The sequence below is a fragment of the Babylonia areolata genome, chromosome 20 (genome assembly GCF_041734735.1).
Source record: "Babylonia areolata isolate BAREFJ2019XMU chromosome 20, ASM4173473v1, whole genome shotgun sequence".
Lineage (NCBI taxonomy): Eukaryota > Metazoa > Mollusca > Gastropoda > Neogastropoda > Buccinidae > Babylonia > Babylonia areolata.
The window spans coordinates 43,483,232-43,500,071 of record NC_134895.1 but is presented as its reverse complement, the minus strand read 5'-3'; the positions used below and the strand labels follow the sequence as shown (position 1 = coordinate 43,500,071).

The 16,840-nt window shown below is 40.0% G+C and overlaps 1 protein-coding gene across 7 annotated transcripts in view; it reads left to right on the top strand.

Annotated features, from left to right (window-relative positions):
- Positions 1-13,187: 13,187 nt before the first annotated feature.
- The window catches only part of LOC143295526 (centrosome and spindle pole-associated protein 1-like), a 99,543-nt gene continuing 95,890 nt past the window's right edge, over positions 13,188-16,840 (top strand). For all 7 annotated transcript variants that reach the window (XM_076607258.1, XM_076607259.1, XM_076607257.1 and 4 more), the window contains exons 1-3: positions 13,188-13,238; positions 14,461-14,644; positions 16,634-16,720. In XM_076607258.1, coding sequence (XP_076463373.1) covers positions 14,558-14,644; positions 16,634-16,720 — 174 coding nt within the window. In that variant the 5' untranslated portion in view covers positions 13,188-13,238; positions 14,461-14,557. The remainder of the gene's footprint in view (positions 13,239-14,460; positions 14,645-16,633; positions 16,721-16,840) is intronic.

Sequence of the window (16,840 nt, the reverse complement as noted above, 5' to 3'; positions counted from 1 at the left end):
GTTTAATTTCACTCTGTTGAGAATAATTCGCTACAGGGATTTTTTTTTTTAACTGGTGAAAGATATCATTTGACGAGATTAACTATTTTGATGAAGTCTGAAAGGTTGTGGTTTTTGTCCCTGTACATCTGTTATATATTTACATTAAAAACTTCTCTTTTTTTTTTAATAAACATGCAAAGGTGTTAAGAGACATCCTTGCTCTTAAGTTTATGTGCAATTTTATGAGTGATTTACTTGTCACATTATGCTTTGTGAAATTGATTGCTTTTTTTTTTCTTAATCTTTTTTTTTTTTTTAATGTCACTATTGTTTTATTCCAGTGTGTGTGTGTGTGTGTGTGAATTTATTTAGTATTTACTTTGAAACTCAAAAGTGGGACTTAATGTGTGTGTGTGCTTTTGGGTTTTTTACTTTTTGTGAATCAATTATTTATTTATTTATTTATTTATTTATTTTAAAGTCTCTTGACTTCTGTTCAATTCTGAAAAGAATTTTTTTCCTTGTTGCAAAATTTTTAACTGGATAATAAGTAGTGTCTCTCAGTCCAATACACTGGGGTTGTGAGGGGGCAGGTGGGGGGGTGATAGGGGAACAATCACTGTGCCAGTGCCATAACATCTGATGAGGTCATTCCAGATATGGCCGTATGAAACATTAGTCACAAATATTTCAGTATGAGTGAGTGGTGTGTTGTAACATTTCAAGTCTGACTGCGTTGACTTGCGTGTAGTCTGTGTTAAAAAAAAAACAACCACCCCATAAAACAAAGAAAAACTGTTATGCTCGGCCAATAAAGTAGGATTATTCTGTGTTATGTTTGGTAAATGTCGGACTAGTCTGTATTATGTTTGGTAAATAAAGTTGGATTGTGTGATGTATAGTAAATATTTTGGTGTGTAGTAAATCTTTAAGTCTGGCTGTAATGAAAAAGTAAATAACAGTGTGTAGTAAATTTTGAAATCTGACTTTGCAGTATATGATAAGTTTTCTTGTTTGTTTGTTTTTTGTTTTGTTTTCTTTGTTTGTTTTTCAGTGTCACTGTGCTGTATATTCTAAAATTATTAACTTTAACTGTAGTGATATTTTTTTTCCCCTCATTTTGACTGTGTGGTGTGTATTAATTCTTTAAGAGTGTGACTGTGCGGCGGTGTGAAGTTTTGTTGTTGTTGTTGTTTTTTTTTTTTTTTGTTTTTTTTAACTCTTGACTATGTGGTGTGTTGTAAAGTTTTAAGTCGGACCATGTAGTTTGTTTTAAAAATCTTGTCTTGACTGCGGTCAGTTTTCTGCCTGACTGTGGAATCCATATGCACCTGGTGAATCTCAGCCTTGATTAGTTATCAGGAAATTTGGACTTTTTTTTTTAAAGTGTAAACTGTAATATAGCATATCTTTTAAAGACACAATTTTTTTTTTAATGTGTCTTTTGGATCTGGCGATTTTATGACCTTTTGTTGTGAAGCATTTGTGTTTACCACTAGGCCTATAGCATGGGTTGTTTTTTTTTTGTTTGTTTGTTTGTTGTTGTTTCTTTTGTTTTTTGTTATATTACAAAATGATACAGAGTGTGATGTGAATTTTGTTCCACAGGTACACCACACTTACTTTATTTTGTGTGTTTTAGCTATTACTGTGGTACATCTAAGCAGCATTAAGTGTCAGAAAGATTGATATATTTTATTCATACATATGTCAGATTGTTGGGCTTTTTTTAAAGATGGCACATTGAATAAGCAGGTTTTTAAGATTTTTTTTTTTTTTTTTTTTTTTTTTTTTTTTTTTTTAATGTCAAGCCATCTAGAAAGAAAAGAGATGTGTGTGTGTGTGTGTGTGTGCATGCTCAGTTTTTGTATAAAACTTGTGCTGGAACCAGAGTCACAAAACTGTGTTCTTTGTGATCCGTTTGCCTCAAATCAAAATCCTTGCAAAGCGTTTTTGGCTTTTGGGAGATTTTTTTCTTCTTTTTTTTCACACCGGTATTTATGTTCATCTATTAAAAACAAAATTGGAGCACATATAAACAGTCTGTGTTTATGTTGTCTGATATTGAAAGTCCAGTTACTTTAACTGTATTAAAACTGCTCATGGATTTACATCTCATATTTGGTTGATATTTGCTATGTTTGATATTGAATATTGAATATTATTAAAATAATGGATTTGTGAAATATTAATTTTAGAAAGAGAGTGGACAGAGGCGTTACAAAATGAATACTTGGTGGTGTTGTTGTTTTTTTTTCTTTTTAAAAAACACTTTTTTTTCATGTTTTTTTTCTTAGATAACAATAGCCAAAATGCATTGAAAGCATACTGTATTGAGTCATGAGTCATGAACAATAAACTAAGTCAAGTGATAATGATCAGTGTAGAAGGTTCCAATGCCTGATAACACTTGTGCCTGATTTTGTTGGTATTCTTCTTTCTTATTTTCCACTGCAGCTGCGAAATACTCTCAGAATCTGGAAGTGTATATAATGCACCAACTTTCATTGCAAAAGAAACAACAATTGTTCCTGTATAGTTTTGCTACTGATGCAAGTATTAAGTTGGGTCAACCATTTTGGTATATATACAGTACATATCAGTCTGACTATTTTTTCTGCTGGATGGGAAAAAAAAACTCATTTGAATAGTTTATATTTGGTGAACTTAATCAACAGTAACATGGAGAATGAAAAAAAAAAAGTATTTGAAGAGAGATGAAAGAATTAACAGAATGAGTTCCATATGTTCTTATAAGGTATTTGATATTTTCCACAACAGATCTATCTATAAGTATGTATATAGATAGGTATAGATATATGACATTGCACAATGTTAGCTTGTGTGCAGTGGTCTTGTCAACATGAGAAGTCAGAAGTAGAAAACAAACAGGTCTTGAAGAAAATACTGACAAAACATTGTGGCTTTCTTACTGACAAAAAGGTTTGTTGGGGTCAAGGGAGATACCAGGTCCGTTCTTCAACATGAAAATGTCAAAAGTAAAAAAAAAAAAAAAAAGAAAATAAAAAAGATTTTTTTTAAAAAGGGGGCCATGGGGAGGGGGGTGCAAGAAGACAATAAGAAAATAGGCTTTCTTGTTGATAATATAAAAATGAAAAGGAGTAAAAAAAAAAAAATAAAAAAAAAAAAAAAAAATTGAATGAAGAAGACAGTAATAGAATAGGCTTTCTTGTTGATAATGGGGTAGAAAAAAAAGGTTAACAGATTTGTTGGGATAGACTCTCCATAGGGAGACACTCGTTCAGTCATTTCTTCAACATAAAAAGTCAGAAGTGAAGAAAAAAAAAAATCAGTGTTGAATAAATTCATAATAATAAGATACGCCCCACATGGCTTTCTTGATGATAATCACACAAAAAGGTTGGGTGGCGTCAAGTGGAGGGAGGCACTCACTCTAGTCTTTTCTCTGAGACAAAACATGTTTTGTCAACAGTTGAGGCCACAAACAGGGTAATGCCATGCACTGGTTTTGTTTCTCATCCCGTGTACATGTGGTCCCATTCTCTCCACATCCACCCACAAAACCTCTCTCTTTCCTCCCACCCTCCATACCTCCCTGTCTGTGGTACTGACAGGGATACTTGTTTTTTTGTTGTTGTTGTTGTGTTTTCAGTAAAACTCGTGTTTTTATTTTTATTTATTTTTTTATTTTTTTATTTTTTTAATACTCTATCACTTTTTTTTTCTATATATACCGTAAAGTTCGGTCTATAAGCCGCAACTTTTTTTACCCCAGCTTCAACCTCTGCGGCTTACACAATGATGCGGCTTATTTGTGGATTTTAACGATCCCGGGAGTGTCACGTTCTCATCTATTCTTAGCTGCCCTTCAACTCACCAAAATCATGATTTCTGTCCATGAATTTTTGGAAGAGCTTCAGGATAGTGTGCTAACTGTTCACGTTTTATAAATCAAATTCCCACTTGTGTATATTTCATAACCTACAGAATTGACAGCTTTTCTGTAGTATCATTATGTGTTCCGGTACCAGAAATAAGTGCGGCTTATGTATGTATGAAGTTCAATTTTTTTCCAAAATTTAGTGGGTGCGGCTTATATACCAGTGCGCTGAATAGACCGAACTTTACAGTATATGCAATCTTTGTGTCTTTCCTGGCCAATCACTTTTTTCCTCCCTCAAGGCCTCTTTTTGCAATGTATTTACTTAAGTTATGTATACGTTTGAGATGCTTGCTCAGCTGCTTGACTTTGATTTGAATCAATGCACAGGTGATGAGATTATGGAACACAGGGACAGGTACTAGTTGCCATTTGTGCACTTTTTTTTCTGTCATTGTTGATTTTCGTCTTTTTGAAACTGATGATCAGTTGTACTTGATGTATATTTAGGCATCTTTGGGGTTTTTTTAATAGACACTGGTGAGATATTAGTGCCTTTGCTGACATCTCCAGCATGGCCTGTGTTGTGAATGTATAATAAGTTCACTTTAGAGGTTTGGGTTGATAATTATGTTTCTTGAGTGTTTGATATGCTTGTGTTCAGTTCTTGGTTATTGTTGTTTTTTTTTAAGATTTGTTTTCTGGGATTTGTTGGTTCTTTTTCTTTTTCCTTTATTTCTCACTCTCTTTTTTTTTCCCTTTGCTTTCAGTCCAAATATGACTTCCATATGGTCACAAACTGAATTTTTGGGGGGTGGGGTGGGATGATTGTCAGGTATAAGGAAGAGGGAGGTGGAAAGAAGGGGATTTTGTGTTGACTAAATCCAGGGCTTCGAAACTGGTTGTGATTATGGTTTATTTATGCAGAAATTTACACACACACACACACACACACACACACACACACACATTCTGCCCTTGCCAGCTTCCTAAATGCTCCTCCCTGTCCCAGACATTCCCCCATCCACCTCTCTCTCTGTTTGTATGCCTGTCTGTCTGTCTCTGTTTCTGTCTGTCTCTCTCTCTGTGCATATCCTCTCCAGGTTTGTTTTTTTTCCCTCAAGCTTCCACAACTCAATCCCTGTTTGTTAAAATGATGTGTGTGTGTGTGTGTGTGTGTGTGTGTTGTCAAGGGTTCTCACATGTCTGTCAGAAGAATGCAAAGTGAGAGTGAATAATACGGTTTTACTGCTGGCATGTGCTCCCTTCTCCCCATCTCCTTCTCTTCCACCACTGTTTATGACGCTGAAAATTATACACCACTGGCTGTTCAAATGAGATGGTTTTGAGTAACTGCAGGAGGCAAAGTTACTCCCCCTGACAACGCCTGCAACAGACACATGTTTGGTTATTTTTTTATATGAGAAAAAGAAAAAATGATAATGATCGATAACACACTTGCAAGCATGCATGCTTGCACAAATACTTGCATACACAACCAGCATTGATGTGAATCTTTGTTTCAGGTCTGATTTTTGCATCAAAACATGGGCAGGTTGTGTGCATGTTTTGGTATCGGATGAATTGTGACTATGACTTTATTTAGTTTTATTTTATTTTTAGCGTTTTGAATGAATGATAGTCACTTGTCTAATGTCTGAGATAACAGTTTCAATCAAAAGTCGCTACTGCTTATCCGCTCGTTATGGTCACACTTTTCCCCTTCTGTGATTTAGATGCTATAAACAATTTTGTTGCAATCAAAAATATTCTGTTTACCACTATGAATTTGCTATTGCTACGATTTTTTTTTCCTTTACACATACATATGCATGCATGCAAGCATACACACATACATACATCTGCATAGTTGTATGTGTACACAAGCATGCATGCAAACACACACACACACACACACACACACACACACACTAACAAATACTTCTGATTTTTATGACATCTTCATTCCATCAATACTTTTTACCTGTGCACATATGTATGCTGATGAGGATTAGTATGCACTGGTTCATTCAGAATATTTGCTTATATTAGCACATCAAACAAATACAGACAGTTGAACACACATTTTCTCTGTCAGACTGAGATATCTTTAGCATTCATCAAAATACAGATAACGCTTATGTGTTGTTCTTCCCTCTTTCAAGCTTCATCTTTCTCTGTCTTTCTCTCACAGTATACATGTATATATACACTTCTTCTGTCTCACTCACTCTCCTTTTCATCTCTTTTTGCAGTTCTCAACAAGCTGTAACAGTCAGTGGTATTGTTATGGGACACTGATCATTGACTCTAGGCAGATTTCTGTAGACCATAAAAAAAGAGACCAAAATTTGCATCAAAAAAATCATGCAAAATTTACATATGAAGGTTTTTTTGTTGTTTTATTTTAAAGCAGCATATCCACAGACATGAAATCTATCAATTTTGATTGAAACCATTGTGCCAGTAGAATTCAAGCTAGCACTCTCTGGTGAAAATGAGAGAATTTTGAATGCAGTCCTGTTGCCATGTAAAAAGAATTGTGAAGCAAAAGTGGAAGCATCAAATTCGGGTAAACAACATTTTGAAGCTCAGGCAATAGCAGCATGGTGTTCACAACAACCAGATCAAGGAGCATGGTTTTTGATGGATGGAGATCTCCTCATGAAATTCATGCGACTAACAAAGGAGCAGGTTTGCTCATGTTCTGGACACTGTCAAGGGATCTGCCCAAAGACTGGTAAAATTTGCATGCAAAGTAAATAGTTTCCCCCACCGTTTTGCAGCAAATGTTTTTTTTGCGAAATTTGGGTCTTGTGAATTTACGCACTGCTAAAAAGGTTGCTGCAATTATATGTCTTTCTCTTGCAAATTTTGCATTGCATTTTTGGGGGGGAGTTTTTTTGGGTTTTTTGTTGTTGTTTTGTTTGTTTTTTGGAGGGTGGGAGGGAGGGAGAGCTTTGGAATTCCACCTTTAGCCAGCATTACACCTGAATATTCTGCCTTCAATTTGTGTGACACATGTCCATGACAGATATGCGAAACGATTTATATATGTATACACATTTTTAGTTTGCGAAGTATGTGTATGTGCCATTAGAAAACAATGGGATTTTTCAGTAGTTATATGCAGCAAATTTTATTTTATTGACCTCTGCTGAATAAATGGCTTATTTTGATATTGATGTGTTTGTGTATGTGTTGAAACAGGTGTGTGTGTGTGTGTTAATCTCCCCTTTCACTTGCAACTTGTCCCTTCCCAGTGTCTTGAACCATATTGACACTAACTGTCCGTCTCTTTAATTAGTCTCCCTCTCTCTTTGTCTCTTGGTCTGTCAATCTGTATCTTTCAACCATGTTTCTCTTCTGTCCTTGCTTTCTCTGTTGCTCTCTCTTTCTCTTCTCTCTCCATCCACTCCCACCTTTCAGAATCTCTCTCTCTCTCCTTTTGTCCCTCTCTTCCCCTCTCTCTGGCACTCACCCTAACACACACACACACACACACACACACACACACACACACATACATCCATACAGATCACACAATCGGAAAGAATGGGGTGGAGGGGGGGGAGTCTGATGTTAGAGCTTTTACTGAAGAAACGAACAAGACTCGCTGAAGCAATACTAATTCTGTGAAAGGTGAAGCTCCAGAATTTTTAGACATTGGGAATCAAATATTCTTCTTTTTTTTCCTTTTTTTTTGTGTATATAATTATAAAACAGGGACACTTACATGTGCAATTATGGCACATTTCCAGTTCTCTGGTTGGACCAGTGACTGCCATAGTGGTCCCTCAGGTTTAACAGTTACCCTTTCTTCTGCGTTTGTGGGCTGCAACTCGCATGTTCACTCAAATATTTACAAATTGGGTGATAGGTGTATGACCATTTTTACCCTGCCATACACTTATACCATACTCTGTTTCATGGGTGTGTAGCTGTGTACGGGTTTTCCACAGTCGTGGTAGTAAATTGATTTCGATGATGATAGCCTGCACATCTGTTGTGGACTCAGTTCTCAAACGGCATGGTCATTCACATTGGGGGCAGGGGAACTGTCCTGGTTCAGCTGGCATTGTTGCTGCTATCTTCCTCCTCTCACAGGCCTCCATGATGCTTGCATGGCATCCTTGTTAAAAGCTGACATGTGCCTGCCTTGAGAGAGCACGCCAGCCAAGCCTGTCCTATGTACAGTGCTCAAGCTACCCTGGGGAAATCCTGGCAAGGGCTGCGATGGCCTTCACACAGTCTTTGAACCACTTTCGTGGCCTGCCCTGTTCTGCTTGCCTGAACAAAGTTCACCATACAGCAGCTGATTAGGCATCCTGGAGTCTTCCATTCAGATGATATGCCCCGTCCATTGAAGATAGGTTTTCAAGATCATGGCTTCGATGCTGGTTGTCTCAGCTCTGTCAAGGACATCCAAGTTTGTGATTTGATCCTGCCAGCAGATGCTGAGTATTGACCTCAGGCTCTGCATGTGAAACTGTTCAGCTGTTTCAGGTGCTTTCTGTACAGAGTCCATGTCTCACATCCATACATGAGACTGGAGAGAATGATGGCCTTGTACAATTTCAGCTTTGTAGTCAGCCTGATGTGCTGGTTCAGAACTATTATTATTTGTATTTGTATTTCTTTTTTTTTATCACAACAGATTTCTCTGTGTGAGATTCGGGCTGCTCTCCCCAGGGAGAGTGCGTCACTATACTACAGCGCCACCCATGTTTTTTTGTGTATTTTTTCCTGCGTGCAGTTTTATTTGTTTTTCCTTTTGAAGTGGATTTTTCAACAGAATTTTGCCAGGAATAACCCATTTGGTGCTGTGGGTTCTTTCACGTGCGCTGAGTGCATGCTGCACACGGGACCTCGGTTTATCATCTTATCCGAATGACTAGCGTCCAGACCACCACTCAATTATGATCTCAGACGACAGAGAGCTTGGCTCACTTTGCAGATCCTGGCATTGACTTCTTTGTCCAGGGTTCCATCACTGGAAATGACGCTGCCAAGATTCTTGAATTCTTCCACTGTCTTCAGCTCTGTCCCTTCAATGGTGATGGGGGATGAGCAGTGGAAGTGCGTTAGGTTGTAGCAGGACCTCTGTTTTGCCCAGGCTGATGGTGAGACCAAAGAGGCAGGAGGCTTACAGCAAACATGTTGAGGATGAGCTGGAGGTCAGATTCTGTGTGTCATAAGGGCGCAGCCATCAGCAAAGAGTGCCCCCAAGATGACCCTCTCCATTGTCTTGGTCTTGGCACTCAAGCATTGGAGGTCAACCTGTACCTCAGGTACACCCCAAGTTCTAGGTCCATGACAGAATGGCTGAGCACAAAGGTGAAGAAGAGGTTGAAGAGGACGGGAGCCAGAACACGTCCTTGGTTGACGCCATTTGTGGTGAACGGCTCTGATGCTTCTCCAATCACGTCCAGGACTGAATATAAACTCTCCACACATTGCTTTCACGCTTTCTTTGTCTCACAACAAACTGTCCCTGATCTCCGCACTGTTCATATTCGAACAAGCCAACTACGTTCATCAGCAGATAATTGCATTTTCCAGATTCCCTCTGTTAAGACTAAATCCTTCAGTCAAAGACCCTTCGCATTCATTGACCCCGTCCAGCAAAACTCCTTACTGTATTCTATTTCTTCTTCAGATTTTCCTAGCCAACTTCATCTTACTTTTAAGACTAATGCTGGACTTGGTGGGGTTGTGCTGGCGCATAATAGTTCACAATCTTAGTTTTAGAATACTATTTGGGGGGTAGGAGGGAGATGGAAGCGTTGGCGCGAAGGAGGGAGGGGGGGGGGGGGAGAGGGGCAAGATGGGGAGGGGGATGGGATGAGAGGGAAGGGTGATGACTTACGGAAGTTCCTCATCAACCCGGGCCATAGAGGCCTCCACTGAGGTTGGGGGCAGACACTGTTTCCTTTGTCAGGGAATTCCAGTCGACAATGGTACGTGGGTTAAGGAGAACTTTCGGGTCAGCTGCTGAGGATGGGAGTTGCAGGTCTTGGTTATGGTGGTGACGAGAGGGCCTGGGAGGTGGCTTCACTGAAGGTGTTGATGATGTGGATTGTGGACCAAGCTGTTGCGGATCTTGTATATGATTGTGACTCTGACCGCCTTTCTGCGCTACTGAAGAGATGGCCACTGCAGCTGGGAGAGCATATCACTGATGCTCGAAGTATTGTGGCAACGGCCAAGGCAGAATCTAGCAGAGTGTCTCTGTATGGACTCCGTTTTGGTGATGTCCTTCTTTGAAAAGGGGTCCCAGGCAGTGCAGGAGTATTCCGTAGCAGTTCTTACTACGGCCCTGCATGTTTACTTACTCCCCCTTTGATGATACAAGAGCTTATAACACTGGTCATGCTTCAGGAACCCCAGCGTCCGATTTGCATTGTTGCTGATCGATGTCAGTTGTTCACATGCTGCTCCCATTTCAGATCTGCTGTGATGATCACCTCTAAAAACTTAGTAGCCTGCACATGGTCTAGGACATGGCCGTGCATGGTATACTTTAAGTTCTTTGTACTTCTGCTTCAGTTCGCGTAACGAATAGTATACTACGCTGCACTTACTCGGGGTGGAATTTCAAGTTCCCACCGTACGTCACCTCCCACTTGACCATCTGGTCTAGGTCCTGCTTCAGGACTGCAGCATCGTCGCTATCAGTTTTTAGTTGACTGAGATGCAGGCCGATGTTTCGTCTCCGTCACGGTGAACACTGCATCCTAACTGTGGAGTTCCAACTGGTATGGGCAGATCGGCCCGGTAAAAAAAAAAAGAAAGAAAAAAGAAGAAAAAAAAATTGGTCCAAGGACTGAGCCATGCGGAATACAAGAATCAACACTGATGTTGTCAGACCTCTTCCGGTGTTCACTGTCATTGCCTGAGTTCGTCCTGACAGGAATGACTGTGCCGACTTTATCAGGTGATGATCTTGCCCCGGATTCTTTAGTGCTGCTATAGTTCATGTACACCAGAAGGCAATATGCGGCCCATCTATGAATTAAGACACTATAAAGTGCACCAAATTCTCTTACTTACTTAGAGCCTTACTTAATGTCAGTTGTTTTCCGATACAGGTCCCGTGGGTTTCTCTTCATCGGACTCTACTTCAGGTTCAGGCTGCTTATACTAGTATGCGCCACTCCCGGTTGTCTGTACTTTTACCCTGACTGAAGTCTTCAAACATGATTTCTTGGTCTGACCAGAATTTGTGTAGCCTATTCTTAAAAGTGTTAGTACAGTTTTGGCACAAACGATCGACTGTCGGGAGGCTGTTCCAAATGTTGACAATTTTCAGAGCAAATGAGTTCTTCCTCAGGGATGTCTTTGCTTGCATTGGGTGTAATATTACTAGTATTTTCATTGGATGTCCCGTTGTTCCTGTATTCCTGTATGTGGTGCCGCGACTCTCTCTCTCTCTCTCTTCTTCTTCCTTCCTTCCTTCATCCTTACTTTCTGTCTCCTCCATAAATGTATTATTTGTACATGTCTTTGTACCATTCATATATGCTGTCAGTGATGTATTGAATTATGTGATGTTCATGCTTACCTTTTTGTTGTTGTTGTTGTTGTTGGAAGGGTGGGTCGGATGAGGGAGCAGGGGATTTTTTCCCCTTCTTTTTTGTGCGTGAAGAATTTGCTTTTGTACATGCATTTATCTTACGGCCCAAGTCCCCCCCCCCTCGCACCCCCCTACCCCGCCCCCACCGCCCCGAGAGGGACGGATGTAAAAAAGCAATTGTGCTTATTCCCTTACCCTCGTGAAATAAAATTTCGTTCGTTCGTCAGTCGTCAGTTCTCTCTCTCTCTCTCTCTCTCTCTCTCTCTCTCTCTCTCTCTCTCTCTGTCACAGTGTGTGTCATGTGTGTGTGTGTGTGTGTGTGTGTGTGTGTGTGTGTGTGTGTGTGTGTGTGTGTGTGTGTGTGTGTGTGTGTGTGTGTGTGTGTGTGTGTGTGTGTGTGAGTGTGTGTGTGTGTGTGTGTGTGTGTGTGTGTGTGTGTGTGTGTGTGTGTGTGTGCAGTGCGACATCTAATAATGAAAGCATTATTCGAAATTTAGCACTGTACCTTTATAAATCATTTCAGTTAAGAGAGACAATTGTCTTAATTCTTTTTTGTGTGTCACAGTTGTATTTATTTTCGAAGGACCTGTGGTGTGTGTTTAATTCTTGGTTTGATTATACAGTTATGTTTTTTCCCCCCTCTTCATATGTGGCTATAGGGCCTTAAATGAATAAAATATCTGAATCTGAATTTCAGTGAATCTCTCTCAGGGTCTTTCTCTCTCACTCTCTCTCAGGGGTCTCTCCCTCTCGCTCCGGCTCTCTCTCTCTCTCTCTCTCTCTGTGTGTGTGTGTGTGTGTGTGTGTGTGTGTGTGTGTGTGTGTGTGTGTGTCGTGCGTGCTCGGTTCCGCGTGCGCCGGCCAGAGTTTGAGTGACACCTCCCCGCCCCCCAATACACACACATCCATACATAAATACACACACGTATACTCGCTGACGAAGGCGTTCTGGGTTCGTCGACAAATACATACTGATGAACAGACTAAGATAATCATACAGAGGAGGGAACACTGAGACATGTTTCGTGTGTGTGTAGTATAGTGTATGTGTTAACTAAGTTGATCACCAGTGAACTCGTCAACATTTAGTGTGTGTGTGTGTGTGTGTGTGTGTGTGTGTGTGTGTGTGTGTGTGTGTGTGTGTGTGTGTGTGTGTGTGTGTGTCTCTCTCTCTCTCTCTCTCTCTCTCTCTCTCTCTCTCTCTCTCTCTCTCTCTCTCTCTGTGTGTGTGTGTGTGTGTGTGTGTGTGTGTGTGTGTGTGTGTGTGTGCCGTATCACGTCACGGTGTGCCGCCGTGTGCTACTGACTGAGCTGTCTCAGTGCCGGTCAGTGCGTGTGTGCCAGTGTGCGGTGTGTACGCGCGTGCGTGCCGGCGTATCATGTGTGCGTACGTGCGTGCGTGTGTATGTCACAGTGTGTGTGTGTGTGTGTGTGTGTGTGTGTGTGTGTGTTTGGTGAACTCATCAACATTTATTTCTTTGCTTCCTTTGCAGTTTTATTTCGGTACTGAATTTCCTTTTATTTTGAGGTAATATTCTTTAGTTCGTTCCATTCGTCCTCCCCCACCCCACCCCCATCCCCGATTTATGGCCCAATCACTAAAGCATTGATTAGCTTAGTGGTCCTTACGTGCACAGTCACAACCCCACCCGCCCACACCCCCACTCGCCTTTTTTTCATCCCCCCCCCCACCCACCCACCCACATTCCCCTCCAGCCGATTTAGTTTCGTATCGTAAAGCTAGCACATCCGTTGTTTAATGCGCATGCCATACTTCCACATTTTCTTCGCCTGAAATTGGATTGAGCATGTTAAATTGTAAGCAGTCTGATTGGGTTTGAGCGTAGAGACAAGTGCAATATCATTCAGAACGGTAATTATATGAACCATTGATTATTACCACGTCTTACTGCGAATACATTTGAGTTTTTTGGACTGTAATTTTGAAAGAATTGCGTTTGTGTACACCGTTGCTAACCATGTTTATGTTCGAGTTCAATGAAAATGATGATCAGTTCAAGACAAGACAAACGTACAAACCAGTGAACTAATACTCGCACCATTCAAAATTTAACACATGTGGATTTGGCTGTTTTTCATTCTTTTAATAATATATGTTTATGTGGATGAAGGCCACATTCACTTTCTTCAGTTTTACTTTCGTTCGATTAATATTTTAATTTTTGTTTGTGTATATGCGTAGCTACTCTAACTGGCTACATTTTTACTCTCCACTCTTGTATTGTAGCTGAAAAATATCCAAAATATGTGTGTGTGTGTGTGTGAGAGAGAGAGAGAGAGAGAGAGAGAGAGAGAGTGGATACACGCAAATTGTTCAACTGTCAGTTTGATCTCTTTTTATCTACACATGTGCATGGCTTGTACATACTCAATCAGTGTATATCAACAAAGATGTATGCACACACACACACACACACACACACACACACACACACACAGAAGAGTTATACTCCCTCCTTACCCCCGTCTTTCACAAATTATGAAAATTTAATTGTTTGATACCTGTAAGGGGCATAATGAATAGACTGTAAAGACAGTAAGAACATATAATCTTTGTCTTTCTGTCTCTGTCTTTCTCTCTCACTCTTTCTCTCTCTCTCTGTCTGTCTCGGTCTCTCTGTATGTGTATATGTGTGCATGTGTGTGTGTCTCTCTCCATATATATATATATATATGTATGTATATGTGTGTGTGTATGTGTGTGTGTGTGTGTGTGTTGATGTCTGCTAGTCACTACTGAAATAAAAGATGTGACATTATAATCTGGTAGTTGATAAATGTATTTCTTCCTGCCCAGTTTAGTTTTGAAATTTGTATAAAATGAATATTTATGACTATTGATGTTCTAATGAATCACACAAATTTCAAATACACATGGATATCAGTGCAACTTAAATTTTTATTTTAAAAAAATAGATATATTGACATTTTCTTTTGTTATTTGCAAATGATTGCAGTTCCCAGACACAGTGGCATCCTGTATATATAAAAAAACAACAACATATACTTTCGATTCTAGACCAGTTCACCAATGCCAGAGGACAAGTGGCGGTCACACAGCATGTGATGTGAAGTGGTCACAAGAGCAGCATTAAACAAACACATTGGTGCACACAATGGCAGCCGCTGTTGTTGGCACCGATATTGACAGCTTTATACGAGAACAGAAAGCGAAACTTGCTTCAGAGAGAAATGCCTTGAATGTGAGTATAGATCTATCAGCTGTCTGTTCCTCTGATAAGGAAGAGGACAGTGTGTGTTTGTGTTTATTTGTCTAACTGCTTGTTTGTTGTTATATTTGGCTGGTTAGATGTGATGTATGTATTGTTATCATGACATTAGTGAGAAAGCAACAGCCGAGTGGTGAAAGTGTTGGACTTTCCTCTTCTTCTTCCTTGTTAGTGGGCTGTGCGATTCCCATGTTCACATGTATATACATGAGTGGGCTTTTATGTGTTTAACCGTTTTTACCCCTGCCATGTTGGCAGTTTTTTTGGGGTTGTATGCCAGGTATGTTCTTGTTTTCATAACCCGCCGAGAGTTAATATGGATTATAAGATCATTAATGTGCATATTTGATCTGCACGTGCATGCATAGGAAGGGGATTCAGGCATTAGCAGGTCTGCACAACTGTTGACCTGGGAAAATCGCCACCTTTAACCCACCAGGTGCATGACTGGGATTCGAACTGGGGATCCTCAAATTGAAAGTCCAACATTTTAACCACTCGGCTGTTGTGCCCATCTATTGGACTTTCAGTCTTAGGGTCCTAGGCTTGAGTTTCAGTCACAGCACTTTATATGCATCCTGCTTGTGCCTGAACTCCCTTGTTATGTATACACATGCAGAAAATCAAATTTGCATGTTAAAGATTCCATGAGAGTATTCCTAGGTCAACTCAACGAAACAAGAACATAGCTGGCATGCACACCATCAAAAATGGAGTATGGCTACCTACATGGAGCGGCAAAAACAGTCATGTACATAAAAGATAACTGCTATATATACATGCATAAGGGAATGTTGGATTTTAACATATGAAAGTAGAAGACCACAATTGCCTATCAGATGTTTGTAGATTACCAAAAATAAATTTTCTCTCTTGTGTAACATTTACTGATTTTCTTCTGTGTTGTTGTGTTAGCAAAATTGTTTGAGTTGCTATTAAGTGATGCTGACTTCACTACCTAAATTGAAAAGCTAACGTCCTTCCATCTTTTAAGCCATCCTTTGAACACGTGTGTGTGCATGCGCACACACACATACACATACACACACACACACACACACATACACTCACACACACAAACACACACACACACAATCACATGTTCACACACAGACATTCGTGTACTAGTGGTGCATGAGAGATTCTCTCTCTCTCTCTCTCTCTCTATATATATATATATATATATCTGTATGTATGTGTGTGTGAAAATAGTTGGGTGTGATGTATTTGTGCACAAGCATGTGTTTATACAACATGTATGTGTGTGAGACAGACATGTAACTGTATTTCATAACCACTCTGTTCTTGCATGCATTTGTACAATTTATTTTATCTTTCAGACCACTTTCTCTTTAGTATATAGATGGCTTGACGTGAAAAATGCAAATGAACAAACAAACTAAAAAAAAAAAAAAAAGCAAAAACAAAACAAAATACAGTAGTTGCTGATTCATTATACCATTCAAAAGTCAAATTTTGAATTTGACTTGATGCACGTACCCACATCTACCCTCCCAAACTTGATAGAATTCACTGTTGCATTTCACACATTGAGGAAGGTGGCAGAATGGTTAAGACACTCATCTGCCAATACTGAGTCTGTTAGGGCATGGGTTTGAATCGTGTTCTGGCCCTTTCTCCAAAGTTTGACTGGAAAATCAAACTGAGCGTCTAGTCATTCTGATGAAACGATAAACCGAGGTCTCGGATGCAGCATACACTTGGCGCACTAAAAAAGAACCCATGCCAAAATTCTGTAGAAGAAATCCATTCTGATAGGTAACACAAATAAAAAAAAAAGATATATGTATATGCATGCACTCAAGGTCTGACTAAGCGTGTTCGGTTATGCTGTTGATCCGGCATCTGCCTAGAAGATGTGGTGTAGCGTATATGGATTCGTCCAAATGCAGTGACTGCCTCCTTGAGAAATTGAAACTGAAAGCATCGCATGTGGGACAGGATTCTGATGACCGCCAGCCGCCAGAAATCCACAGCCGAAGACAATGGGACCGGCAAGCAGGGAGAGGGGCTCCCCTAGCCGTGGAGGTAACTGGAAGGGTTCATTTGCTCAGGAGACACACCCTGTGACAGACACAAGAGACACCCAAAGACATGCACAGACACACACAGACACCAACATGCACAGACACACACAGACACACAGAC